The sequence below is a fragment of the Bufo bufo genome, chromosome 6 (assembly GCF_905171765.1).
Source record: "Bufo bufo chromosome 6, aBufBuf1.1, whole genome shotgun sequence".
NCBI classification, from domain to species: Eukaryota; Metazoa; Chordata; class Amphibia; order Anura; family Bufonidae; genus Bufo; species Bufo bufo.
The window spans coordinates 279,865,694-279,893,388 of record NC_053394.1 but is presented as its reverse complement, the minus strand read 5'-3'; the positions used below and the strand labels follow the sequence as shown (position 1 = coordinate 279,893,388).

At 45.1% G+C, this 27,695-nt stretch overlaps 1 protein-coding gene across 1 annotated transcript in view; it reads right to left on the bottom strand.

The window, feature by feature from the left end:
• The window catches only part of ASIC2 (acid sensing ion channel subunit 2), a 448,409-nt gene extending 432,360 nt beyond the window's left edge, over positions 1–16,049 (bottom strand). The window contains exon 1 of the mRNA XM_040437139.1: positions 15,241–16,049. Coding sequence (XP_040293073.1) covers positions 15,241–15,882 — 642 coding nt within the window. The 5' untranslated portion in view covers positions 15,883–16,049. The remainder of the gene's footprint in view (positions 1–15,240) is intronic.
• Positions 16,050–27,695: the final 11,646 nt, after the last annotated feature.

Here is a 27,695-nt window from a genome sequence, read left to right as displayed (position 1 = left end):
CACAGGAGAAGGCGACTTTGAAAGACTTTGACCCCTACACCCAGATGGAGGAGAGAGGTTTCACAGCAGAGAATCAGGCATCATATCAACCACCACAGGAGAAGCCACCATTTAGTTACTTTGACCCCTGCACCCAGGAAGAGGAGAGAGGCACCACAGCACATATTCTGGCATCATATCAGCCACCACAGGAGAAGCCACCATTAAGTTACTTTGACCCCCGCACCCAGGAAGAGGAGAGAGGCACCACAGCACATATTCTGGCATCATATCAGCCACCACAGGAGAAGCCACCATTGAGTTACTTTGACCCCCACACCCAGGAAGAGGAGAGAGGCACCACAGCACATATTCTGGCATCATATCAGCCACCACAGGAGAAGCCACCATTGAGTTACTTTGACCCCTGCACCCAGGAAGAGGAGAGAGGCCCCACAGCACATATTCTGGCATCATATCAGCCACCACAGGAGAAGCCACCATTTAGTTACTTTGACCCCTTCACCCAAACAGAGGAGAGAGGTTCCACATCAGAGAATCAGGCATCATATCAACCACCACAGGAGTAGGCCACAATTTAATGGGACCCCGGCAACCATGTCAGATGGCACAACCATCAGCTTCATATCAATCAGCACAGGAGAAGGCGACTTTGAAAGACTTTGACCCCTACACCCAGACGGAGGAGAGAGGTTTCACAGCAGAGAATCAGGCATTTAGATCACCCACCACAGGAGTAGGCCCCCATTGAATCAGACCCTGGCAACCATGTCAGATGGCACAACCATCAGCTTTATATCAATCAGCACAGGAGAAGGCGACTTTGAAAGACTTTGACCCCTACACCCAGATGGAGGAGAGAGGTTTCACAGCAGAGAATCAGGCATCATATCAACCACCACAGGAGAAGCCACCATTTAGTAACTTTGACCCCTGCACCCAGGAAGAGGAGAGAGGCACCACAGCACATATTCTGGCATCATATCAGCCACCACAGGAGAAGCCACCATTGAGTTACTTTGACCCCCGCACCCAGGAAGAGGAGAGAGGCACCACAGCACATATTCTGGCATCATATCAGCCACCACAGGAGAAGCCACCATTGAGTTACTTTGACCCCCGCACCCAGGAAGAGGAGAGAGGCACCACAGCACATATTCTGGCATCATATCAGCCACCACAGGAGAAGCCACCATTGAGTTACTTTGACCCCCGCACCCAGGAAGAGGAGAGAGGCACCACAGCACATATTCAGGCATCATATCACACACCACAGGAGAAGGCCTCTTTCAGTGATTTAGGCCTTTGGACCCAGACAGAGGAGAGAGGCACCACAGCACATATTCTGGCATCATATCAGCCACCACAGGAGAAGCCACCATTGAGTTACTTTGACCCCTGCACCCAGGAAGAGGAGAGAGGCCCCACAGCACATATTCTGGCATCATATCAGCCACCACAGGAGAAGCCACCATTTAGTTACTTTGACCCCTGCACCCAGGAAGAGGAGAGAGGCACCACAGCACATATTCTGGCATCATATCAGCCACCACAGGAGAAGCCACCATTTAGTTACTTTGACCCCTTCACCCAAACAGAGGAGAGAGGTTCCACATCAGAGAATCAGGCATCATATCAACCACCACAGGAGTAGGCCACAATTTAGTTTATTTGACCCCTGCACCCAGGAAGAGGAGAGAGGCCCCACAGCACATATTCTGGCATCATATCACACACCACAGGAGAAGGCCTCTTTCAGTGATTTAGGCCTTTGGACCCAGACAGAGGAGAGAGGTCAGAGATTAGCTTCATATCCCCCAGCACAGCAGAAGACCGCTTTATTTGACTTAGGCCTCAGCACCCAGACAGAAGACAGAGGTAGCATGGCAGAGGTTATGGCTTCATGTCACCCGTTAGTTTAACCGGCCACTTTCATCTGGTTAGGCCCCGGCGCCCAGACAGAGAAGAGTTTCATTCAACTGTGGGTTTCATAAAATTTGTATCAAATAAAGAAGTGGCCCGTAGCACAACAAGACATGTTTTAGGCAGTTAATAAGGACTACTCTGCACAAGGGAGGGACAGGTCCTGTGGGATCCATGCCTGGTTCATCTTTATGAAGGTCAGCTTGTCCACGTTGGCTGTGGACAGGCGGCTGCGCTTGTCAGTAATGACGCCCCCTGCCGTGCTGAATACGCGTTCAGATAAAACGCTGGCCGCCGGGCAGGAAAGCACCTCCAAGGCATAACATGCTAACTCTGGCCACGTGGACAATTTCGAAACCCAGTAGTTGAATGGGGCCGAACCATCCGTCAGGATGTGGAGGGGTGTGCAGACATACTGTTCAACCATGTTAGTGAAATGCTGCCTCCTGCTAACACGTTCCGTATCAGGTGTCGGTGCAGATAGCTGTGGCGTGGAGACAAAACTTTTCCACATTTCTGCCATGCTAACCCTGCCCTCAGATGAGCTGGCCGTGACACAGCTGCGTTGGCGACCTCTTGCCACTCCTCTTCCTTCACCTTCCACCTGTTCCCCTGTGACATGTGGGAATGCTCTCAAGAGCGCCTCTATCAGCGTGCGCTTGTACTCGCGCATCTTACGGTCGCGCTCCAGTTCAGGAATTAAAGTGGGCACATTGTCTTTATACCGGGGATCCAGCAGGGTGGCCACCCAGTAGTCTGCACACATTAAAACGTGGGCAACTCTGCTGTCGTTGCGCAGGCATTGGAGCATATATTCGCTCATGTGGGCCAGGCTACCCATGGGTAAGGACAAGCTGTCCTCTGTGGGAGGCGTATCGTCATCGTCCACCGTATCCCCCCAGCCACGCACCAGTGATGGGCCTGGGCTGCCACCCCGCTGTGAACTTGCGTCATCCTCGTCCCCCTCCACCTCCTCCTCCTCCTCGTCCTCCAGTACAGTGCCTTGGCTGGCGACTTGTGAACCTGTCCTCTGCTGCTTAAACAAACCTCCCTCTGAGCCACTTCGAACAGACTGGCCCGAAAGTGTTAGAAACGAGCCCTCATCCTCCTCCTCCTCCTCCACCTGGGCCACCTCCTCTAACATCATTGCCCTAAGTGTTTTCTCAAGGAGACATAGAAGTGGTATTGTAACGCTGATAACAGTGTCATCGCCACTGGCCATGTTGGTGGAGTACTCGAAACAGCGCAGCAGGGCACACAGGTCTCGCATGGAGGCCCAATCATTGGTGGTGAAGTGGTGCTGTTCGGCAGTACGACTGACGCGAGCGTGCTGCAGCTGAAACTCCACTATGGCCTGCTGCTGCTCGCACAGTCTCTCCAGCATGTGCAAGGTGGAGTTCCACCGGGTGGGCACGTCGCATATGAGGCGGTGAGCGGGAAGGCCGAAGTTCCGCTGTAGCGCAGACAGGCGAGCAGCGGCAGGATGTGAACGGCGGAAGCGCGCACAGACGGCCCGCACTTTATGCAGCAGCTCTGACATGTTGGGGTAGTGGTGAATGAACCTCTGCACCACCAAGTTCAGCACATGCGCCAGGCAAGGGATGTGCGTCAAACCGGCTAGTCCCAGAGCTGCCACGAGATTTCGCCCATTATCGCATACCACCAGGCCTGGCTTGAGGCCCACCGGCAGAAACCACTCGTCGGTCTGTTGTTCAATACCCCGCCACAACTCCTGTGCGGTGTGGGGCCTGTCCCCCAAACATATGAGTTTCAGAATGGCCTGCTGACGTTTACCCCGGGCTGTGCTGAAGTTGGTGGTGAAGGTGTGTGGCTGACCGGATGAGCTGGTGGAAGCAGTGGAGGAGGAAGCCGAGTAGGAGGAGGAGGCTACAGGAGGCAGAGAATGATGCCCTGCGATCCTAGGGGGCGGAAGGACGTGCGCCAAGGAACTGTCCGCCGGGGGCCCAGCCGCCACTACATTCATCCAGTGTGCAGTTAGTGAGATATAGCGTCCCTGGCCGTGCTTACTGGTCCACGTATCTGTGGTTAGGTGGACCTTGCCACAAATGGCGTTGCGCAGTGCACACTTGATTTTATCGGACACTTGCATGTGCAGGGAAGGCACGGCTGTCTTGGAGAAGTAGTGGCGGCTGGGAACCACATACTGCGGGACAGCCATGGCCATCAGCTGTTTGAAGCTGTCTGTGTCCACCAGCCGGAATGACAGCATTTCAAAGGCCAGCAGTTTAGAAATGCTGGCGTTCAGGCCAAGGGCTCGAGGGTGACTCGGGGGGAATTTGCGCTTCCTCTCTAAGGTTTGAGATATTGAGAGCTGAACGCTGCTGTGTGATATAGTGGAGACGCTAGTTGACGGTGGCGGTGGTGGTGGTGTCGGTGGCACATCCTCTGTTTGCTGCTCGGCAGGTGGCAACATTCCTCTCGAGGCGGAAGCCGAGGCAGCAGCGGTAGAGGGAGCAGGGGGAGCCTCAGCGAGTGCCTGGTTTTTAAGGTGTGTACCCCACTGCAGTTCATGCTTTGCATGTAGATGCCTGGTCATGCAGGTTGTGCTGAGGTTCAGAACGTTAATGCCTCGCCTCAGGCTCTGATGGCAGATAGTGATGTCGCGAACATAAAATTTTCAGTTCGCGAACAGCGAACGAGAACTTCCGCAAATGTTCGCGAACTGGCGAACCGGGCGAACCGCCATAGACTTCAATAGACAGGCGAATTTTAAAACCCACAGGGACTCTTTCTGGCCACAATAGTGATGAGAAAGTTGTTTCAAGGGGTCTAACACCTGGACTGTGGCATGCCGGAGGGGGATCTATGGCAAAACTCCCATGGAAAATTACGTAGTGGACGCAGAGTCGGGTTTTAATCCATAAAGGGCATAAATCAACTAACATTCCTAAATTGTTTGGAATAACGTGCTTTAAAACATCCAGTGTGTGTATACGATCAGGTATGATGTTGTATCGATCAGGTAGTGTAAGGGTTACGCCCGCATCACAGACATTGACAGACCAAACTCCCCTTTTAATGCACCGCAAACAGTTCATTTGCACAACCGCAAACTCCCCATTTGCACAAGGTTGGATACCAAGCTAGCCACGTCCCGGTGATGTCATTGAAGGTTTCTGCCTCCACCCAGCCACGTACAACACCAAGGGTCCCCGAAAGGTCAATTGAATTGATTTTTCGAACGGGGAGATGGTTAAAAAAACGCTGGCTCCCTCCCCTTTGTTTTTATCCACGGTGACTGCGTCTGCGCCGTGCAATTTACTGTCACACCCGATATGAGTGGTATTTTCTGTAGTACTATTCTCATCAGTTTAATCCCTCTAACGTCCCCGACTCCCCAATCTGGGGGCCATTTATTAAACAGATTTTTCGGACGGGGAGATGGTTAAAAAAACGCTGGCTCCCTCCACTCTGTTTTAATCCACGGTGACTGCGTCTGCGCCGTGCAATTTACTGTCACACCCGATATGAGTGGTATTTTCTGTAGTACTATTCTCATCAGTTTAATCCCTCTAACGTCCCCAATCTGGGTGCCATTTATTGAATAGATTTTTCGAACGGGGAGATGGTATCAGTGGTTGGCACTGGCAGTGGGCACACTACAGTCAGTAGAAGCGGGCCTGACACACACTGGCAGCAGGCAAGCAACTGAAATTACACTAAAGTGTAAAAATTAAATGCCTTATTTATCGGCAAGCTACTGTGCCACCCGGTATGAGTGGTTGGCACTGGCAGTGGGCACACTACAGTCAGTGGAAGAGGGCCTGACACACACTGGCAGCAGGCAAGCAACTGAATTTAGACTACTGTCTAAAAATTAAATGCCTTATTTATCGGCAAGCTACTGTGCCACCCGGTATCAGTGGTTGGCACTGGCAGTGGGCACACTACAGTCAGTGGAAGCGGGCCTGACACACACTGGCAGCAGGCAAGCAACTGAATTTAGACTACTGTCTAAAAATTAAATGCCTTATTTATCGGCAAGCTACTGTGCCACCCGGTATCAGTGGTTGGCACTGGCAGTGGGCACACTACAGTCAGTTGAAGTCGGCCTGACACACACTAGCAGCAGGCAAGCAGCTGAAATTACACTAAAGTGTAAAAATTAAATGCCTTTTTTAAGCAAAGTCCTGTGCCACTCGGGATGACAGGGGTGGGCACTGGCAGTGGGCACACTACAGTCAGTTGAAGTCGGCCTGACACACACTGGCAGGCAACTAACCTTAGATTAAAGTGTAAAAATGAAGTGCCTTTTTTTTAAGCAAAGTCCTGTGCCACACGGGATGACAGGGGTGGGCACTGGCAGTGGGCACACTACAGTCAGTTGAAGTCGGCCTGACACACACTAGCAGCAGGCAAGCAGCTGAAATTACACTAAAGTGTAAAAATTAAATGCCTTTTTTATGCAAAGTCCTGTGCCAGCCGGTATGAGTGGTGGGCACTGGCAGTGGGCACACTACAGTCAGTGGAAGTCAGCCTGACACACACTGGCAGGCAACTAACCTTAGATTAAAGTGTAAAAATTAAGTGCCTTTTTTTAAGCAAAGTCCTGTGCCACACGGAATGACAGGGGTGAGCACTGGCAGTGGGCACACTACAGTCTGTGGGCCTGCAGCTCCTCACACACAGGCAGGCCAGGCAACTGCAATATGTATATAAAGGAAAAAAAAAAAGCAGACTAATGTTGCAGCCCTAAAAAGGGCTTTTTGGGGTGCTGTCAGGACGCTGTCCTTACAGCAGAGATCAGATGAGTCTTTCAGGACTGGAGTGGACACTGAATTCACTAGCCTAGCTATCGATTTCCCAATTAAATCAGCAGCAGTTACAGTCTCCCTCCTCTCACTAAGACTGCAGCTTCAGAATGAATCTAAAATGGATGCTGTGCAGGAGGTGGGAGGGTCTGGGAGGGAGGGTATGCTGCTGATTGGCTGGAATGTGTCTGCTGACTGTGAGGTACAGGGTCAAAGTTTGCTCAATGATGATGTATAGGGGGCGGACCGAACATCGCATGTGTTCGCCCGGCAGAGGCGAACGCGAACAAGCTATGTTCGCCGGGAACTGTTCGCCGTCGGATAGTTCGGGCCATCTCTAATGGCAGAGCGTGCAAGTCACTCGGGTCTTGTCGGTAGGACATTGTTTAAAGAAGTGCCATGCCAGGGAACTCTTTGAAGCTGCCTTTGTGGGGCTGGGTCCCTGTTGGCGATGTCCAGTAGCAGGCGAACTCTGGGGGCGGCGGCTCGTCTGCTTTGGCCCCCTGCTCCCTCTTTGGCTTCGCTGTTGTCTCGGTCTCACCACTACCTCTTCCTCTGAACTGTGAAAGTCATCGCCACGACCTTCAGTCCATGTGGGGTCTAAGACCTCATCGTCCTCTGCATCGTCTTCCACCCAGTCTCCCTCCCTGACCTCCTCCTGTTCAGTCTGCACACTGCAAAAAGACGCGGCAGTGGGCACCTGTGTTTCGTCATCATCAGAGAGTCGGTGACTCTGCTGTGGTGGTATTCCCATGTCCTCTTCATCTGGAGACATAAGTGGTTGTGCGTCAGTGCATGGTATGTCTTCCTCCACTGGGGAAGGGCTAGGTGGACGCCCCTGGGAAACCCTGGAAGCAGAGTCTTCAAACAGAAGAAGAGACTGCTGCATAACTTGTGGCTCAGACCGTTTCCCTGATATGCTTGGGGGTGATGTGACAGACTGATGGGCTTGGTTTTCAGGTGCCACCTGTGCGCTTTCCGCAGAAGACTGGGTGGAAGACCATGTGGTGAACGTGCTGGAAGCACTGTCGGCCACCCAATCGAATAATGCCTGTACCTGCTCAGGCCTTACCATCCTAAGAGCGTCATTGGGCCCCACGAGATATTGCGGTACATTCTGCCGGCTAGTTGAGGGAGTTCGTTCCCTACTGTGTGCGCCTGGGGCCGAACGGCCACGTCCTCTACCAGCAACAGAGGCTCCACGGACACCACCACAACCGCGTCCTCGTCCCTTAATAGTATTTTTCTTCATTGTTGCGATTCAACTCGCACCACAATGAAATATATTATTTTTTATAAGCAAAATCCCCTCACTGGAATACTTTCAGTCTTTTGACTGTATGGATTACAGATGGAATGACTGTTATATGTGAGTACCGCTTTCTTTGACAGATTCTAGTATGGGTACATATATGTTTTCCCAACCCCAGCACATTAGTTTGCTAATTCCAGATGTATGAAACGCAGGCCTAACTGTATCTAGTATATTGAACGCCAGATAAACTAACTTGGCCTTTTTTAAATAAAAAAAATTCCCTCACTGGAATACTTTCAGTCTTTTGACTGTATGGATTACAGATGGAATGACTGTTATATGTGAGTACCGCTTTCTTTGACAGATTCTAGTATGGGTACATATATGTTTTCCCAACCCCAGCACATTAGTTTGCTAATTCCAGATGTATGAAACGCAGGCCTAACTGTATCTAGTATATTGAACGCCAGATAAACTAACTTGGCCTTTTTTAAATAAAAAAAAAATTCCCTCACTGGAATACTTTCAGTCTTTTGATTGTATGGATTACAGATGGAATGACTGTTATATGTGAGTACCGCTTTCTTTGACAGATTCTAGTATGGGTACATATATGTTTTCCCAACCCCAGCACATTAGTTTGCTAATTCCAGATGTATGAAACGCAGGCCTAACTGTATCTAGTATATTGAACGCCAGATAAACTAACTTGGCCTTTTTTAAATAAAAAAAATTCCCTCACTGGAATACTTTCAGTCTTTTGACTGTATGGATTACAGATGGAATGACTGTTATATGTGAGTACCGCTTTCTTTGACAGATTCTAGTATGGGTACATATATGTTTTCCCAACCCCAGCACATTAGTTTGCTAATTCCAGATGTATGAAACGCAGGCCTAACTGTATCTAGTATATTGAACGCCAGATAAATTAACTTGGCCTTTTTTAAATAAAAAAAATTCCCTCACTGGAATACTTTCAGTCTTTTGACTGTATGGATTACAGATGGAATGACTGTTATATGTGAGTACCGCTTTCTTTGACAGATTCTAGTATGGGTACATATATGTTTTCCCAACCCCAGCACATTAGTTTGATAATTCCAGATGTATGAAACGCAGGCCTAACTGTATCTAGTATATTGAACGCCAGATAAACTAACTTGGCCTTTTTTAAATAAAAAAAATTCCCTCACTGGAATACTTTCAGTCTTTTGACTGTATGGATTACAGATGGAATGACTGTTATATGTGAGTACCGCTTTCTTTGACAGATTCTAGTATGGGTACATATATGTTTTCCCAACCCCAGCACATTAGTTTGCTAATTCCAGATGTATGAAACGCAGGCCTAACTGTATCTAGTATATTGAACGCCAGATAAACTAACTTGGCCTTTTTTAAATAAAAAAAATTCCCTCACTGGAATACTTTATGGCTTTTCACTGTATGGATTACAGGTGGACTGGTATTAGTAGGGGTGACACAAGCACACCCAAGTCCCTGATGTAGGATTTCTATGGCACAGACCACTATTACAAGTGATTAATGGACGTTGGGAGAGATTGTGCTGCAGCACTAGTCCCAAGATGGCCGCCGCCTATCAGCCCAGTAACATGTGCCACAAAATGGTCTGCACAACCTTTAAAAAAAATAGCCTTGGACTGTGCTGCTAAATCGCTATTGGTCTGAATCCCAGGTGTAGATGTCTGACTTGTTTGGAGCTTTGGAATGCACACTGTGGCAGCTTCTGCTGCAGCACTACAAGTCGCAAAATGGCGGCCGGCGGTCAGCCCAGGTACTTGTGGATGGAAAAATTACTCTGGCCACTCTAAAAATAGCCAATCCCTATCAAAAAAGCAGCTCAGCTGCAGTTGTTCAGATGAATCACAGGTGGAGGAGAGAAATTTGCTTCCAGTTATTCAATTATCCCTGCCTATTCTCGCCCTAGCATCAGCTGCGTCTATCCCTGTTCTATTCACATCGGGAGTGAGCACGTCCCGACGTGCGCACAAGCTTATAAAGAGGCTGAGTCACATGCTGCACTTGGCCAATCACAGCCTTGCCAATAGTAGGCATGGCTGCGATGGCATCTTAGGGCAAGTAGTATGATGCATGTTGATTGGCTGCTTTGCAGCCTTTCAAAATGCGCCAAAATACATGCCGAACGACGAACCCGAACCCGAACTTTTACGAAAAAGTTCGGGTTCGGGTCCGTGTCACGAACACCCCAAAATTCGGTACGGACCCGAACTATGCTCGAACTGTTCGCTCAACACTACTTATAACCACTATTATTTAAGCCATATTCTTATCAGTAAGATAAGATTTGAGCTATATGATATATATGCTTATGAGGTCAGGAGATCAGAGGTCAGGAGATCATCTAGTAATTTTTTGCCAATAGGGCAGTACATTTCACACACTTATCCCATAGTGATAAAAACAAGCAAATTACATGTTCAAAGAGAAGTCTCAATGGATCACCATGGTATAAAGTCACATTTCTGTTTAAATGGGAGCAGTTTTAGGATGAAAACTCTACATGGTCTGTAGAACCTGTTTGTCATAAAAATTCTGTGAGAACTCCACCATATTTATGCTTGCACTCTCTCTACGTTCAGCCCTTTCTTCTGTCCTCTCTTAGCCTACTCCTTAGTATGCAGCAAATACAAAAATCTTGGCACTCATGTCTTCTGGGACTTTTGTACATACTGATTATGCTGTTCTTCTACATGTACCATGCAGTAAGGGAAGTGGAGAACCCTTTGAACGGTCTTCTTAGTATAATCCTGCTAATTATATTTAGAGAAGAAGCCTTTGGTTTCCATCCATTGCCTTATCTGTGTTAAGTAGATGGAGCCCTATACCTAGAAGTAGACGGCTGTTCATTTGTGAATGATCTCCCTGTGATATACAACAACTTCTTGGCTGAGGTCGTGTTTGCAGACTTGAAATGAGATGAGTGCGCGGATAGTCACAAAACATTCTCATAAAACAAAGTGCCTCCTAATAACTATTTATGAGCTTACAAAGCTTTCCGATTCTCCTGGAAACCATATTTCCTGAATATGTATGAAGATTTTTTAGTTTATTTAAGCTTTTAAACTGAAAACACCTTAAAAAATAGATCTCTAAGCCCTGCACAATGCATCTATAATAACTACGACGAACCAGTAACCAGTGCTGTCATGACAAAATATGTAAGCACTGCCACCATATACCAGAGAACTGATTTTAGATGGTAGTCAAAAAAGTGAGACGTTTACAAAATTCGAAAGAAACATAATGAAACAGAAAAAGATTAGATGGAAATATCCTTTAGGTGTGTCTGGTTTAGAAATTTCAAATACCTTGTTAGGAAACTCTAGATTAATAGAGGAGGTTGCACATCTGTATGTCAAATAGGTTAGCAGCTACAAAAGGTGCCCCTCTCTCTCTCTGGAAGACTCACCACTTCCATGTTTTACAAGGGCAGCCCATTTATTTTAAATGAACAGTATAATACTTTAAATCTACTGTGGCGGTGCTGAAACCAAATTTAACACTTGCTAGCCTTTACTCAGAGACTGATCAATGAGGGGCATAGCACAAGGAATCAGGGGATTCTTCTAACAAACAAAAAAATGCTTTATTGCACCAAAGCCCTGATCTCCATTAACAGAATACAGAAACACAGAAATATAGTGGCAATTCTGGAGGAGCTGCTCAACCCCTAACACTGTGGCGTGTCTTTCATTGGGGGAGCAGCCCCACCGCATGTGGACCGCAGTAATCGACTATCCCCAGCAAAATATGCATACAATGGAGGATGTCGGCGCGGTCCACATGCACCACAAGAGCAAACTACACAGAATGTAGCAAATAATCATATGAAACACAGAGAGAGAATGCACCAAACAGAAATGCTACTGACTATACTGGGAAGTAGTTTAGTCTTGTGGTGCATGTGGACCGCGCCGACATCCTCCATTGTATGCATATTTTGCTGGGGATAGTCGATTACTGCGGTCCACATGCGGTGGGGCTGCTCCCCCAATGAAAGACACGTCACAGTGTTAGGGGTTGAGCAGCTCCTCCAGAATTGCCACTATATTTTCTGTGTTTCTGTCTTGTTTGATATGTAGTGTATGTGCCTTTACCTGGCATTCTAACACTCTTTTGCACCTGGTGACCTCCATCACAGGGTCTGATATGGGTGTGGCTTGCAGTCTGGCTTTGTTCACATTGCACTAGTTGTCCTGCTAGGCGTTTGTGTGGAAGCCTGGCTGTGAGCTGGATTACATCACCCTCAGACCTTGTTCACACCATAGTTAGAGCAGTGGTAGGACCCTCTGCCATGCTGAGTGACCGTGACGTGGTGCACGATGGGCTCCGATATTTTCCTGACTGGAATATATTGGCGAAAGTCTCAGCTTTTAATACCTGCATTTATGACTTCCCAGTATAGTCAGTAGCATTTCTGTTTGGTGCATTCTCTCTCTGTGTTTCATATGATTAACAGAATACAGCAGCAATTAACAATACTTGTATGCTAGTCAATGGTAATAAAGGGGTTAATAATGTCGGTATCCCTGATGGTTTAGGAAGCTGTCAATTGCTGTAGGCCTGGTGGTCTATGGCAGTGTGATTTAGGGCATTGAAAGAGTTAATGTCAACATCCCTGGTGGTCTAGGGCAGTGAGAAGGAATCCCTTGTGGTCTAGGACAGTCAAATGGGTAAAATTAATGGTGGAGAGTAGTGACAGGATTAACATTGCATATCTGGGGCCCAGTGCCTTCCTATCCAGGTTCCAGCTCTATCCTGGCCGCAACTTCCTGTTTTCTCCATAGGGGCCGTTCAAATTGGCATCTTTTGCAAAAAGAATTTGTCACAGATTCCATCCATCTTTGTTTTCAATGGAAAGCAGCGGTTTGGCAATAAAATATGACTGCACGATCAACAGCGCAGTCTTCCATGGCTGCCTGGCGGCGTTGCGATGCAGAATCTGTGCCAAAGTCTGCGCAGAATTTGTGAAAGATGCCATCTGAAGAGCACCACATTACAATGATCATAGAGATGAGAGCAGGGAGGAGAAAGAGAGCCACCACATCATCATGAGTGAAAGGAGAGGAAAGAAAGCCACCACATCATGTGAGTACAGTACAATAGGCCCCCCATCAGATCGGAACTGACTGTATCATAAGTCCCTATGATGTAGTCAGTTCAGGTCAGGGGAGACGAGGTCGGTCCAGGCGATGCAGCTAACACACGGATTGTCTTTCCCGAACGGAGCACGGTTATGTGAATCAGGCCTTACTTGCACACAGTACATTGTACTATGAGAATATTCTTTATATGCAACCACCAAATGACACAGACAAATCTTGTCATCTTCGATTAAAAGGAAAAAGATCAATGGTCTCCTGTGAAAATCACAATAGAACAGATCAAAGGGACGGAAAAAAAAGACTTCAGAAATCAGGTGTCACCTGTCACAATACTGGCACCATGCTGAGCTTTGAAAAACTTTTTAAATTTGATCATGAGCAGATCATGCTGATCTTTGGGGCAATTTACAGACTTGTACAGTCATATAAGCTGAATTGATCCACCATATCCTAAAAGTTCTGCAGCTTTATATTACATTGAATACTTCATCTCTTTTCATTGTCAAGATCTCTACATGAGCAAATGGAAGCTTTCTTGTTTGAATGTAAAGGTAGACAGCCAGTCCTAACCTAATGCTGCTCACAGAGCTGATTTTTTATTTACAGTTTAGGCCGTTGATGGGCAAACTGAGTCCTGAAGATCCACTATGGGATTCACTAAGTACAAACATCAGGAGTTGTGTGAATATTTATTCGGCCACATTCTGTTCCTGCAAGTGCCCAGGAGGTAGAGCTTCAGTGGTTGTATTCTACAGCCGTCACTCAGAGCAGAGAGGAGGAGCTGTGAAGTTGCTCAAGGCATAGAGCATCTCACAGCGAAGCATTAGGCCCTTGTCGGAGCAAACCTGGCAGAATAAAGTTCATATTCACACTACTCCGAATAATAAAAGCTCCACAAAAGGAATGTTTGTACTGCTTTCCCTGAATCTTACCTAGTGCTGTCAGCAGTTCTGCATCGCCAGAACTGTTGACAGACTTCTGTGATCTAGTCAACTGTGTGAGAACAGCATAAGGGTTCTTTGCCGTTTTGCGCTCTGCAAACTGCAGATCCACAAAATATGGATACTAGCCACTTTCTGTGGGCCCTATCGTAGAAATGCCTAATTTTGTCCAATGACATCCGTAGGCTGTCTGCATTTTTTGTGGTCCCATATAAATGAAGGGGTCCCCTTGCAAAAAACGTGGATCAGATGCAGACCCAATATGTGATCTCAGCTGTAAGGCTTGGCTTACATGCTGCAGCCACAGCATTTTGCCAAGATAATGGAAAACCGAGGCAAAAACTGCAGGGCAGCCACAATGTGTAAACCCACCCTAAAGGTAAGTCCACCTCAGTCTGTGACAAGAATGAAAAAGCATGCACTTTTGGTAGATCTTGAGAACAGAGGTTTGCCACCACTGATCTAGAAAATCCTTAGCACAACAGGAGCACAAACCTTTCATCTGTCCTGAACTAATAATACTTGCAATTATAAAAGACTCTGCAACTCCTTTTGGTAGTTAGTTGGTCACCTGCCAAGCCACAGAAGATCATGTAATGTGCTCCTTGAATGCCAGCCATTATGTGCTGGTTTTCTTGTACTAGACAGGAATTTAGGACACACGTCAGACTCCAGAAGGATCTCCCATACAAACAAATATTTTACAATAACATTGTTAGATACATACTATATGAGAATATATGCACATCTATTCCAGGATATTCCTACTAATATTTGCACGTGTCATCAGCAATGATTAATTTTAGAACTCTGGAAATGTTCTAACCTTTCATTTACTAGAGAACACGTATATTCTTCTAGATCTGGCTCCATTCGATCTTACAGAGTAAACCATAGAAGAGATTACAACGGATGACCAAATAAATCTTCTCTTGCTATCTCGTTTTAGCATATAGATACACAAAGTGGTCCTTTCATAGAAGACATACCGTAGCCCAGTATGAAGGTTTGAATTATATACACACAGAATAAGCAAGAATTCAAAATAGTTAATGCAATAAAACAAAGTAATTCAAAATTCAAGATAAATATAATAAATTTGTACTTTTCTCTCTAGGTAAGTCATACAATATACCTACTTCTGGAATGATATTTCTACTAGACTAACGTGATGTAACAGAATAAGCAGTAAAACTCACAGCGGAGAAGTTGTGTGGGCCGCAGGCCTCTCCCCGGTATCTACAAGAAAGCAGCATGTCCTCAAGCTGGTGACCCAGTCTGTCCATGAATGCTACACTGATCCCATCAAAGTCCCGAGGTGGCAGAAAAAGCCGGAAATCAGCCAGTTTGTGGAACCACTTATGATTGTCCTCAGGGAGTAACTCTGATAAAAGTGGACGGGCTGTACGGTTGGCCAGGAGGAGACCCAACCAGTAACCTGCAAAATAGAGATCGCTTTTGCTGAGACGGTGGAAACGTACAGGGTTGTTGTTGCAAAAGGTGACAGCGGGAAAGGCCAGTTCCTTGCTCCATTCCAGTTGCACACGTGTGTGAGATGGAAAAGACATCCAGTAAAGCAACCTGTTGGATGACCAAGACAACAAGAGTCCCAGTGACGTAAAGAAGGCAAGGAACCAAAAGGCTCTTCGTTGAAATGCCAGACTTGGTGAGCATATGTATTTTAGGCCATGCAGCTTGGTGTGCTCTAGAGTGGTCAGCGATAAGGCACGGCGTTGCTGTGTCCGTGTATAGCATTTGGGTGGCACCGACTGGGTATCTCTTCTGACTGCACCTGATGGGCAGCTGCCGGCTGGAGCCCGGATCCTCTCTTCTCGAGTCATGACACACCCCCAGGCACTCACCAGCAGGGGAGCATCTCGCACTGGGCATCGGCAGCACAGCTGGGTACCACCACCCCCTCATTCATTCAGTCAAAGGAATGTCCAGACTGCTAGCTAAAATGCAATAACCTAGCTAGACCCAGGCTGACTGCTAGACCAGAGGCAAAGTTGACATTACATAGTAGCCAGCACCCTAAATGAGCCCTCTCCACACAGTTCTCTATCAGTTTCAAATGTTCATTCTTCGTCACACATGTCAATCTCTTGGGTAGAAGTGCGAACCAGTAATGACAGTCATTTTTATTTCATCCTTCCATTTATAAATCAGCCACAGGAACCTCCTTAAATAAATGTACGATGGTAATACACAAGCAACTAGTTGTCTCCCACACACTTCAGACAGGGAAAGACGTTTCTCCTTTTCTGGAAAGCCAGATTGCCATGACAGTGGGAAACATTTTGAGAACAAGTGAAGGGGGTAGAAATATCTCCTTTTTCTTCTGCCAGCTCTTCGTCCAGAGGAGGTAGCAGGTGATTAATTAAAAAATAAACCCTCCACTGATTATCCTGGCACTAAAAAATATGCTTGGCATTTCCTACTGCAGTTTTTCCTGTTAATTTACGGATCTCCCTTAGATGCTTTCCAGGCATGAAGACCTACAGGCTACAAATAACATAATCCGGTCTATTTTGCAGGTCACCAGGGGAAAGCTGAAGCATATCATGGTATTTTTTTTACTTTCTGCTGGTGATTTTAAATAGATCATCCATGCCAACATCCCAGCCTATTCATTGTGAAATAGTACTCTCTTCACAATGCTTAATAGGAAGCTTTGCAGTGTGAAGCTGGCAATGTCAAGGCTCGAAAGGTTGAAAACTTGGCAACGTCTCGGCTCTTAGGTTGATTACACAAGACACATTGCCTGGCTCCGTGCACTAGACATAAGAGATACGGCCACACGTATAGACATTAGTTTTATCCAGATCACTTACAGCACTTTACATCCAACAAAACTTTGAAAATCCAAAAGCAGAGATGGGTTGGGTGAGTTCAGCACTGCGGACAGCTCCTTCAGCATCAGGTCCTCAGCACAAGCAGATGCAGAGCTCCAGGATGAGATGTGGTCTCCAGACAGACAGACAGTAGTCAAAGACACTTCAGTCAGCGCTTGCTGTCATTTGCATGCACATCTTGCCTGCAGAGGAGTAATCCAGTGTGAGGGTCAGTCCTGCTAAGTTGTTCCAAAGAGCCGGCACATCATGTGTCCCTCTCTCGCTGCCTCTGCTGCACACAGGCATCTCTATTTGTGCACCAGTGCAATCCTGCATTACCGTATTTCTCCCAGTACAACAGGGAGCCCTGAATTACCAAAGAGTCTAGAATAGAAGTGCTCTTACATGATTCAGAGCTCCAGACAACACCATGCACGGTGCGCTGATACTACATTGCTAAAACCATTGTTCCCTGGCATCTAGGAGTCAAATATTACCCGTGTTAAACTAGAGAGGGAGAATTTGCCCCTAAGCCATGTAAAAAAAATACGATTGCAGAAGAGAATCAAAACTTATTCAATATAATTATGATAAAGATGTCAGCATGAACATGAGACACATTTCATGTAGATATTTGTCACCTGGGCAACTATGAGTTAGTCTAATTGGAAACCAATCCCTACAGTCTCTTGTGAGCAACCTGAAAATGGAAAGGAGATACACCTGCTGTATTTTTAAAGGGCATTTGTCTGCAGGTTCAACCCTATTAAGGCTCAATAATGCCTGATACTTCTGACCCTGCTGATTAGAACTATACCTTTCTTCTTTTGATCTGTTGGTGCTTTTAAGAGAAATACGTAGAGTGGTCCTTCAAGTTACAATATTAATTGGTTCTTGGATGACCATTGTAAGTTGAAAACATTGTAACTTGGGTCCTTAACTCTATGGAAAACCGGTAATTGGCCCAAAAATGTCATCCCAAAATAAGAAAAAGGGAAGTTTTAACAAAAATAAGCAGATGACCTAAGATGGATAAGGCAAGTTCTTACTTAAAACAGAAGAGGAATAGATGCTGGAGGCTTTTAATCTCTTTCTATGGTAAGGCCAGGAGCTTCTTCATGGTCTTGCACAGGACATACATGTACCAGAAAAATAAAATGAAGACACAGCTCACCTTGTGTCCAAAGAAGAAGCTCATCCTGGCACAGTCAGGGGGCAGTACAGAACATGTAGTACCACAGAGGAGATACTAGACAACGAATAAAGGTATTTTACCTGAGAAATTGCCATGTTTATTGGTTGGACCTGTGTCCGAGGCATTGTATGTTGAGTTTAATTTTAACTTACGATGGCTCAGAAAAAGTCATGTTTCTTAAGGTCACTGTATCTTGAGGGATAACTGTATTTTAATATGTATTTTGTATGTATTTAATATTCGAATTAAGGCTTAACTGCACGGAAGGTCAATCCTTGCAACTCTGTGCACCCTAGCTCCTTTGCTCTGCTTCCTTGGACACCCCCCCCCCCCCTCTCTATTTAATTGACAATGCTAGGAATACAAAAGGAGGGGGAATGTCTAGAGAAGCAGAAGAGCTACTGTAGGTTGCACAGAGTTTGCTAGGTTCCTCCCTAGGTACACTTAAGACCTAATTTGCATATTTTTCAATACATTTATTTCTCCTTAGTAAAGCACCAGATCAGGGAACGAAAGTTATGGTTTTAATCAGCAGGGTCAGCCCTACCAGGCATTATGTCTATTTTAATAGGGTTAGTCTTCCCGAAAAATGCCCTTTAAAGATACAGAAGGTGCATCTAATTTCTATTTTCAGGTTAGTCGCAAGAGGCTATATGATAACCGGAGACTGTTTTTTTTAAATAAGACTAAGACCCCATGCACACCGTTTTGTGGTCCACAAATTCTGGATTTGCACAATACGCATGCGGTCCGTATGTCGTGGGCATTTTATTTGCAGACCAATTGTTTTGAAGGGGTCAGTGGTTCACATTTTGCAGACATAGGGCGAGATTTATCAAACTGGTGTAAAGTAGAACTGGCTTAGTTGCCCATAGAAACTAATCATATTCCACCTTTCATTATTCACAGCTGCTTTGGAAAATGCCTATGTCTATCTTTTTGCAGAACGGACATACGGATGCAGAAAACACATGGGTGATGCATGTGCTTTCTGCACCATATGTCTGTGCTGAAAAAAGAAAGAACATGTTCTATACTTCGACCACGGACCTATTGAAGTCAATGGGTCTGCAGAAAATGTGTATGCAACATGGACAGCATCTGGATTTTACGGATCCTCAACTTGCAGACTGGAAAGCAGATATGGTCATGTGCATGAGGCCTAACTCATGGTTGCCTAGATTACAAATATCTATGTGAAATGTGTCTCGTGATCGTCTTTATCATAATTATATTAAATGAGCTTGGATTCTCTTTTTCAATAGTCTTTTTTTTTTATGGCCAAGGGGCAAACTCTCCCTATTTAATAAAACACAGCACAAAGGGAAGAAGCACAAGCCTTAGCCTAAAACTCCTAACCAGACTCCAAAAGTAACAACTCCCCTGTCAATGCCATCTTTACATGAGTGGACTTTGGGCTTCCCCAGGAACCAAGGCCCCTGAGGTGGAGCCCCCTGGATTTATAATTTTCTGACAGTAGGCCAGTCAGCTGTCAGCAGAGAGAGTAAGCTGATAATACAGGGGTTCTATGAGAGTGATTTAAAATGGCTGCAAGCAACCTGTCCTAGCACGTGAGGAGGACTCTTTGGTTCCATGTGCAGAGCTGCCTAGTGGGGTGAGAGGACGGGTCCTCACTACACACTACACTGCTCTACAGTAGATGGTAATGATGTCATCCTGCCTACGATATGCCATCATGGCTGAGCAGCCTGACAGGAAAACAGTGTCATCCCCTAGGCAGCTCTGCAAGTGGAAGCCACCTGTCCTGCTCTCATTCTAGGACAGGTTGATGGTGGCCATTTTAAATCATTTCTGCAGAACCCCTTTAAGGACATGTATACATGTTTTATCCCCTCACATTTTGCCAAATAGGGGAAAAGATCCATAACCTATTCCAGAAATTATAGTGCGCATGTTCAATGTCATATTGTCAGCCTGAGAGGGTTAGACCTGGATGACTCCTAATGAATAATTATGAGCATCTCTTGCAACTGAAAATATATCCATTTCATTTTTCTAAAACATCCAAAGCATGATTTTCATGATTCGTCCTTTTTTTACCGCTATAGCACACCTCCCGAACGGACGTCCTCTACCTTTTGTGGCAGCACAAGTAACAGCTTATGGGAAATTTGGGGACTTGCAGTTCAACTAATGGAATTACATAATTCCTAACAGTACTGCCGCCATGATACTGTAAATAAGAAGTGAGAAGCAGCCATTAGGTTTTAGCACATCATAAATCCACATGGCTATGAGATCTTTATGACGAAAATGAATATAAACTGGACAGATAGTCGCCCCTGAAGTACAAAATCTGACATATTGCACAGGGAGAAATGCTAGGCTTGCTGCTAAACAGAATCACTATTCGGGGAAGACCTGTACAGTATTTCTCGCTACGTCCCTCTGGTCAGCTGTGGTGCTCGTGTGTGATGCGTAGAGAGCAGCATCGCATATAAATGTGTGATACTGTATTGGCAAAGGCGAAGGCATGTGTCACTGCTCCCCCTGGTGGACAGATGTGGAGACGTAGTGACAGTATATTACAAAGTTAGCAATATGAACACGGCTGTCTTAAAAGGGAAATAAAATTGCTAATATTCTATGAAAAAAACGCACAGTACATTTATTAATATACGAGAAGACACACTATATCATGTAAGTGGGCATTAAATAGCTATATTAGGTGCATTTAATTCCCACACAATGTACAGCAAATATACAGCAACTGAGATCATCACCTCTCTAATATTCTTTACCTTTTCCCAGTGGTTTCCAACCGGTGACTCTGCAGATGCTCAGGAGAACTACAACTCCTAGCATTATACTTTTTTTTTTTTTTTTTATAAACTCTGAATAGCGTCTAAGAATCGCTGGGTTACTAATACTTTGGATGTGTGGCTGGAGGCTCTCATGCAAAGTAAACAGGTTGGCTTTTCTTAGTAGCAGTCCCTAGTGATGGTAGATAATGATTTTGAAAGCACTGCCCTTTAAATGCCAGGACTTGAGCACTGAGCAAAGGACTTTCTGTTCTGAACGGTGCTCGCAACATGAAGGTGGCCAAAATCAATGACATTGTTTTTTGTCTTTGCTAGGATCAACTTGCAGGATAACAGGCTGAACTGGATGGACAGATGTCTTTTTTCAGCCTTATAAACTATGTTACTATGTTACTAAAGTATCCTGCTTACATTGAAAAAGGGTGGCCCGAAATGGAGGGTAAGAATAGCACTGTTCTACACTCCCCTGGGCAGGGCTTATCTGTCACATTACTATGGCCCCTGACAAACTGCATGGATAAAGATATAAATACTGTACAAGGCTGACAAATTTGTTAAAGGGGTTGGCCACTTTCTGGTTACTGTTGACCAATGTCTTTGTGAGATGACTATATGGAACTTACTAATATATTCTTTGTTGAAATCCTGCACAATTTTCTATATTTCATAAGGTATGTCCCCTTGTTTGCCATATCTCTTGTGCTGTCCACACAGAGGTCATGTCCATAAAATGGCTGCTGATGGAGGGTCATGTGACCAAGCAAATTACCTCCCTGTGATGTCTTCTCTGTTCAAATACACTGCACCTGCCATCTGCACTTGTTCCTTTTGGGAATTTAGTGAGGTGCAGTGTGTTAGAACAGAAGAGACTGAATCATTTGCCTAGTCACATGACCCTTAATCAGCAGCCATTTTATGGACAGGACCATGTGTGGACAGCACAAGAGATTTTACCTAAGAAGGGGGCATGGCTTATGAAGTATAGCAAATGGCACAGAACATCAACAATGGCTATATTAGTGAGTACCATTTAGTCATCTTACATACATATTAGCCAGAAAGTGGCCAACCCCTCTAACCCCTTTGCAACCCCTACATGTACGGTGCTGGATCGATGGGTAAACATGGCTCCCGCTCGAGCCAAAAAGGCCAAAATGGCCGACTTGCCATTTTTTCATCGCTTCTTATACCCGATTTTTTTTATAAAATATGATCAAAAAGTCATACACACTCCGAAATGGTATCATTAAAAACTACATATCGTCCCGCAAAAAATGAGCTCCCACACAGCTCAGTAGATATAACTGGGGGTCAAAATATGGTGTTTTCATTTATCTTTACACTTAAGACATAAAAAACCTATACATATGGGTTTTTGTTGTAATCGTACTGACCCAGAGAATGAAGGGCACAGGTCAGTTTTGCCACAAAGGGAACGCCGTAGGAACAAAACCTTTAAAACGGTGGAGGAATTGCGGTTTTTCCAATTCCACCCCCATTTGGATTTTTTTTCCACACTTCCCACCTCATGGTATGCCATATTAAAGGATAGCATTAGAAGGTACAACTTGTCCCGCAAAAAATAAGCCCTCATATGGATATGTGAATGGAAAAAAAAAAAGTTATGGCTCAAGGAGCATAGGGAAGAAAAATGAAAATGCAAATACAAAAAACCTCTGGTATCCTAAGGGTTAAGGCACATTTATACATGCTGACTCAGCAAGCAATCATTAGGAAGGAACCGTTTCTCCCCAATAACTGCCTGCTCGTTAGTGGAGGTAAAGGAAGTGATCACCTCCACTGTATGGCGACAAGCGATGGCTACTACTATCACTCATCCTTATATGGATTCATTGTTTCTGGGCAGCAGATCACTGTTCACACAGCAAGATCTGCTGCAAAACCGATGATTTAATGTGCTGCATAAAGAATAAATTCACCCGATTAACAAGTGTTTTGCTCATTCATCAGGTGATCTGCGACACCTTTGCATCGGTCAATTATTGGGAATGAATGTTCATACTAACATTCGTTCCCGATAATCTGCCCAAGAATTGCCCCATGTAAATCTGGCTTTAGTGTGGGAAAAGTTTGTCATAGATTAAGTGCCACTTATACGGTCTTCTGCAAAGTATAAAGCACATTGTACTTGTGAATACAGGGGGCGGTGACGATAGATATCACGTCTGTTACATGTATAGACCGTGTGCTCACTGATGCATGTAATCAACGACAGATAACGAGAAGGCAGAGTCAGAACATAGAAGAGGGAGGGTCTGAGGTGTGTTTGCACAGCAACTGGGAAACCATATGCTTTCTTGTATCAGGTTGTCCAGCTTGAAAGTTTTTTTTAAATATCCTCTATCAGTGGCGTGCCTAAAGTGTTTGGTGGGCCCTTTCTCTGGCACCCCCCAGTCCAATACTTAAAAAAATTGTACCCCCTCACAGTATTCTTGCCATTATTGTGCCCCCTCATGGCAGTTATGCCCACATTGTGCCCCCTTAAAGTACTTATCCCTTCATTGTGACCCCTTTACAGTAGTTATGCCCTCATTGTGCCCCCTCACAGTAGTTATGCACTATCTGTGCCCCCTTCACAGTAGTAATGCCAATTGTGCCCCCTTCACAGTAGTAATACCCACTGTACCCCTTCGCAGTAGTAATGCCCACTCTGTGCCACATAACAGTAATGCCCATTGTGACACCTTCATAGTAGTAATGCCCTCTGTGCCCCCTTCACTGTAGTAAAGCCCTCTGTGACCCTTCACAGAAGTAATGCCCATTGTGCTCCCTTCATAGTAGTAATGCCCTCTGTGCCCCCTTCATAGTAGTAATGCCCTCTGTGCCCTCTTCATAGTAATAATCCCCATTGTGCCCCCTTCATAGTATTAATGCCCATTGTGCCACCTTCACAGTAGTAATGCTCATTGTGCCCCTTTCATAGTAATAATGCCCATTGTGTCCCCTCCATAGTAGTAATGCCCATTGTGCTCCCTTTACAGTAGTAATTCCAACTGTACCCCTTCACAGTAGTATACATACTCTGTGCCACATAAGAGTTATGCCCACCCCCTTCACAGGAGTAATGCTCTCTGTGCCCCCTTCACAGTAGTAATGCACTGTGCCCCCTTCCCAGTAGTAAAGCCCTCTGTGCCCCCTTCATAGTAGTAATGCCCATTGTACCCCCTTCAAATTAGTAATCCCCATTGTGCCCCCTTTATAGTAGTAATGCCCTCTGTGCCCGCTTCATAGCAATAATGTCCATTGTGCCCCCTTCACAGTAGTAATGCCCTCTGTGCCCCCTTTAGAGTAGTAATGTCCTCTGTGCCCCTTCACAGTAATAATGCCCAATGTGCCCTCTTAATAATAATAATGCCCTCTGTGCCCTTTTGTTGCAGCAATGCCCTCTGTGCCCCGTTTGTAGTAGTAATGCCCTCTGTGCCCCCTCCATAGTAGAGATGCCCATTCTGCCTCCATAATGGTAATAATGCCCTCTGTGCCCCATTATAGTAGTAATGCCCTCTGTGCCACCTTTGTAGTAGTAATGCCCTCTGTGCCCCTTTAGAGTATTAATGCCCTCTGTGCCCTCTTCACAGTAATAATGCCTATTGTGCCCCCTTAATAGTAGTAATGCTTTTTGTGCACCTTTGTAGTAGTAATGCCCTCTGTACCCCCTCTGTGCACCCTCCATAGTATTGATGTCCATTGTACCCCTTTCACAGTAGTAAAGTCCTCTGGGCCCCCTCTGTGTTAAACCCCCCCCCCCCCCCAAAAAAAAAAAAACAACAGTAACTACTCACCTTGTACCGTTCCTGAAGCTCAGATCTAGCTCTCCTCTGCAGCAGTGTGTGGGAGGAGCACAGGCAGATTTCCAGACTGCAGGCTCCTCCCACTTGGCCAGCAGCTCGGTCTGTGCCTGCAGGCTGAATAGTGGAGCTGGGAGCAGAAGCCTCCCAGCTTCACCATTTAGTGTGCCGCCGGCCTGAAGGAGAGAAGGAGCGCAGAGAGCTGAGTGGTCAGTGAGTGACAGTACCACAGCTCCCTGGCACTCCAGCAATGTGTGCTTATATCTGTAGTAAAGGAAGCGCTTATTGCTTCTTGGTTTTGTCACCCCCCGGAGAGTGGGCACCCGGGGCGGACTGCCCCCCATCCCCCCTTTGCACGTCACTGCCCTCTATCCCCCTTCCAAGCAGGACCCTTTGAGGAAAGCATACTTATCTGTTCCCCCCATGGATCCACTACTGTCTTCACTGCGCTTTGATCCCTGCGTGTAAACTTCCAGCATGGATTGGGTCATGTGCGGCACGCAGCCAATGACTGGCTGCAGCCGTGAGGTGTACCCAGGCAGATCACGTAAGCATATATGACAGGACCCACTGGGTTGAGGGAGGGTGGGATTTACAAGCTATGTGATGTTGGACAACCCTTTTAAAGTGGGTTTCAAGAGTAAATAGATTTTTATTTTATATTAGATTTTAATCTTAAAAATTAATTTATGCAGTAGAGAACTTTCTATGCCACATATAAAAGAGTCCTATCACCAAGCAATTAATTATAAAATGTAGCGTTACAGAAATCAAATTCCCCAAAGTTACTCTCTTCGGAGATGTCAGTATGATAATATTGTTTAACAGTCTTTACAAACCCATGGGCTAGCAGAGAAGAAGGATCTGATCGCAGTCTTAGGGCTCATGCACGCAAACTTTCAGTTCAGTATGCGTTACTTATACTGAACCATTCATTTCAATGGGTCAGTAAAAAAAACTGAAGTGTCTCCGCGTGCATTCCGTTTCCGTATTTCTGTTTTTCCGTTTTAAAGATAAAACATGTCCTATTATTGCCCGCAAATAACGTTCCGTGGCTCCATTCAAGTCAATGGGTCCGCAAAAAAATGGAACACATATGGAATGTACTCTGTATGTCTTCCGGATCCGTTCCATTTTTGTGGAACCATCTATTGGAAATTTTGTGCCCAGCCCAATTTTTTCTATGTAATTACTGTATACTGTATATTCCATACGGAAAAACGGAACAGAAAATCGGAATGGAACCGGAAACGCTACTGAAACAAAAAACGGATCCGTTAAAAACGGCCCGCAAAACACTGAAAAAGCCATACGGTCGTGTGCATGAGCCCTTAGGTATATGTGAGGCGTAGCTTCCTCTTCCCATGTGAATCACAACACATTCAATAATCAGTCTTTCCTGTAAAATGGTAAATCTATAGTAATAAAGAACACAGTAATTATCATAAAGCATACACATATGACAAGAAAACTGAAAAGTTCTCCTAGTTAACATAGTTAATAATTTACAGAACGTTGTGGGACTTGTCAAAATCCTTCATATAGTATAACATGAATACCTGACCTTGTTATCCACGTTGTACTAGGTGTTGCATAGGGAAACGTAAGATCTGTTTCTCATCTTAGATTTTTGTATTTATAGGTAATTAACCAATTAGTGAATCCAGCTGCAGAGCCATCCCTCCCTGCATTTAGCTTATGATCCAAGACTGGTCATAGTCTGAAATATTTCACACTTTTTACATGCTATCTCCTTTATTTTCCTACTTTGTTATGTATCTGGGCAAAGTTACTCTAATTATGGATGTTTAACGTTACAATATAATTACTTTGTTACTTTTCCTTTGTAGTAAGGTAAAAATTTATAAAACTAAAAGCTATAAAATAAATACATAAAGCATGCTTGCTTCTGAGCAGGAATACTGTTATATTCTTTACAAAGTAACTACACTGGACTGTCAAAAATATGTGAGAACCTGCACCATGTCAAGGGGTTAATAAGCATACCAAAGAACTATAGACACAATCAAACAATTGCATTGCTAATTCCCCTAGTGGGGCTAAAAGAAAAAAAAAAAAAAAATTAAATATGATTAATTGAGATAATGAAAGTGTTTGTTCACATTAAACGCAGCAATCATAAGAACCCATATAATAAAGGTAACTTAAAGCACACATTAAAAGAAGAAAAAAAATGGCAGAATGTACCTTAAAAAGTCACTGTACTAGCAAACAACTTTACATAAATCAATAGTACAAGCGACCATAAGAAATTTTGTAATGAGATCAAAGCATAGCAGCTGGATGTGCGATTATTTTCTTTTCTTTTCTTTTTTTTATACATGTATATGTATAGAGATTCTGTCCCTGGATCAGCACTCCCTCCATTCGGCCAGGTGATTTTAACTAGCAAGGTATTTTGCAGGAGGGGGTTAAATTAACCTACCATGCTCTCAGTTGGAGTTCCTGAGAGCTTCAGGTAAGGTGAGCTTTGACAACTATTCACATGGTGCGGTACTGCACGGGGGCCACTGTGCTGTTTTTCTGGCGGGTTGGTGGGGCCCAGTGCTAGGTATGGCATAGTCAGGCAGCAGGGGTGCTGTGCAGCGCCACGCCCATTTTAGAGTAGGACCCACTTATAGAGGCAACCTTGGCGTGGTGAGTGGGCTTATGCCTTTTAATCAAAATGTACACTAATGCCTCATTTAGCATGTAGCATAGGAGGCGGTACACATGTGCTGTTTTCTGCAAAAGTACCAGGGATGAGATCAAAGCATAGCAGCTGGATGTGCGATTCATTTATTTTCTTTTCTTTTTTTAAATTTATAAACTTTGTAATATTTTTTACTAGTGAGGAATGTTTAGTTCCAATGTTATTAGCTGTTTACCTCTCCCCTCCATCTTGAGATGGAGCAGCTCCACAGGAGGATCATATTACACAAGCAATGCAAGCCTACAGAGAGGGGAGGGTGGAGTGAGCAGCAGCATGAGACAGGACTCAAAGAGAGACACTTAAAGGGATTCTGTCATCAGAAT